Below are 2,209 nucleotides of genomic sequence, written 5' to 3' on the forward strand. Positions count from 1 at the left end.
CATATTCGGGATTTAACCTAAACATATCAATCTAGCAATCTAATGAATGTAATCAAGAATAAACACATAGACTTGAACAATAGACACTAAGAACACATGTAATCATCAAAAATATGAACTTTAAGTGTTAAGGTTACATGTTTTATACCTCAAATAATCAAATTAATTATATCAATGTGTAGAGGAAGATGCATGCAACAACTTTGATCAAAGAAGCAAGTGTTAACTTTTAGTAATTGATGGTGTTGGGATGATGATAATGATCGACGATGAGGATGGAGATGGAGGAGAAAAAAGTCGACTTCTAGGTTTAGGGGAAAATGATCAGTAGTTTGTTTATTATATTTAATTAAATCTAGGGCCTAATAACACCACTAAACATGGACTAATATTTAAAAAGGCCATTATGGTGGGGTGTTGGATGGGGGTCGGACGAATGGCCCATAGGGTGTCATCTCGGGCTCGTTTTGTACTTCGGATTTCAATATTCAAAAATAATTATTCAATTAATATCTAATCATTTTACTTATAGTAACCCTCCCAGGATTAAATATGTATTTATTACGCTAAACACATAAAATTTAAGTAACCACCGTTAAGATTAACTAACAGAAAGTTAAATAGAAGTAACAGAAAAAGTAGGGTTGTTACAAAATCCAACAGATAAAGAAATGTTTTGTGTTGTAATTTAATTTATCAGTAACAGGAAGTTACATCCCTATTATGTAGGGATTACTCTAAGGTCATGATGATTTTAAAGTAAGTACTTTCCACTCAACTAAGAACTATTTATATCAGAGGCGGAGCCAGGATTTTAGATCGTTGGTATCACATAATAATATTAAAATATAAATATATTAATTACAAAAATTTAATTAGCAAAGGTTGATTAACTATAGACATAAAAAAATTATCCTCGATCACAATTGCCCCCACGGTATTTCATTCGTTGAAAACAATCCATGATTGCTTCATTTGTTAAACGAGCGAGTGCTTCTCTTTCTATGGCACCAATTAGCCAATCGTTTAGAAATTCATCTTTCATCCGGCTATGCAGATCTGACTTTACAAGTTTCATTGTCGAAAAACCCCTCTCGACTGTTGCAGTTGCAACATGCAAAACCAAAGCAAGTTTTAATAAACAGTAAACATAATGATAGGAAAGATGTTTTTCGGTTTCAACCATCAATCTAGAAAGTTCTCCAATCCCTTTTAAGTTAGCAAATCTTGGATCTCGATGTACAACATCATAATAGATGCCAAGTTCATGCTTAAGAAGATCTCTTTCTGCTTGATTAAAATCCATAGGATACATCTCACTTAACCTCATTAAATTAAACGCATCAAACATACAAAACGAATTACGCGGACTTAAAGCAACCATATTAGTAAGAAATTCGGTGCTTACCTCACTAAAGTGATCACCAAGTTCTTGAATTATCATATCTAAAACCGCACTAAAAATGTCATATTTGAAGAATTGTTGATTGGTAATATTCGACTTTCGATTTCTTGAAACAACATATACTTCATTGATATGCCCGAATCGGACGGTTTATTTATGCGGTGTCATTAGGTAGCAAAACGTCAATTCAGGATATCAACAGAAGAAGTTAATTATTTAATTTATATATGCTGGGCCTAAATCTATTATTCCTTCCTATGGGTTAGTAAGGGCAAATATGACCTAGGGTCGTTCCTTGAGCGCTCGAATTTGAAGCGGAGCTTATTCAAATAATTTAGTGATTAAGATAGGTTTATACACAATTCAATATCCAAAACTAGTAGCCAGGTACACCTTGTGTGGAGAGGCAGGATCCTTTTGGTCCCAATAAATTGGCGACTATTCGGAAAATCCAACAACCAAGTCCAACCGGTTTATTCTAGACACCACTTTATCAGGAATATCAAATTATGTAAAGGCTATAGTTGGGTTGATTTGATTTATAATTGTATTTAAAATATTAAAGCAATATAATTAAAATAAGCTAGCTAGCATGCAACAACTAAGGACAGAGAAGACGTGGTTCACCATGATTTAAGATAACGTAGTGTCGAGATGATTGCGAGACACTCATTGGATAGATATACCATGGTGTAAACACTAGATTCCCTACTAATTGATTTCTCGATTAGCATGTCACGAGGAACTAGGCTATCGTGATTCTGAGTGGATGGACTATGCTCAACTCCCGATGCTTTATCCGGT

The 2,209-nt window shown here is 33.9% G+C and overlaps 1 protein-coding gene across 1 annotated transcript; it reads right to left on the minus strand.

The window, feature by feature from the left end:
• Positions 1-910: 910 nt before the first annotated feature.
• On the minus strand, positions 911-1,444 carry LOC139849335 (uncharacterized). Its single transcript, XM_071838994.1, has one exon. It carries the CDS (start codon positions 1,442-1,444, stop codon positions 911-913), a length of 534 nt encoding a protein of 177 aa, XP_071695095.1.
• Positions 1,445-2,209: the final 765 nt, after the last annotated feature.

Source organism: Rutidosis leptorrhynchoides, chromosome 5 (assembly GCF_046630445.1).
Source record: "Rutidosis leptorrhynchoides isolate AG116_Rl617_1_P2 chromosome 5, CSIRO_AGI_Rlap_v1, whole genome shotgun sequence".
Taxonomy (NCBI): Eukaryota; Viridiplantae; Streptophyta; class Magnoliopsida; order Asterales; family Asteraceae; genus Rutidosis; species Rutidosis leptorrhynchoides.

Bases quoted from the DNA above. Each gene is read 5' to 3' on its own strand.
- LOC139849335 (XM_071838994.1), bottom strand. From the start codon at position 1,444: ATGATAATTCAAGAACTTGGTGATCACTTTAGTGAGGTAAGCACCGAA.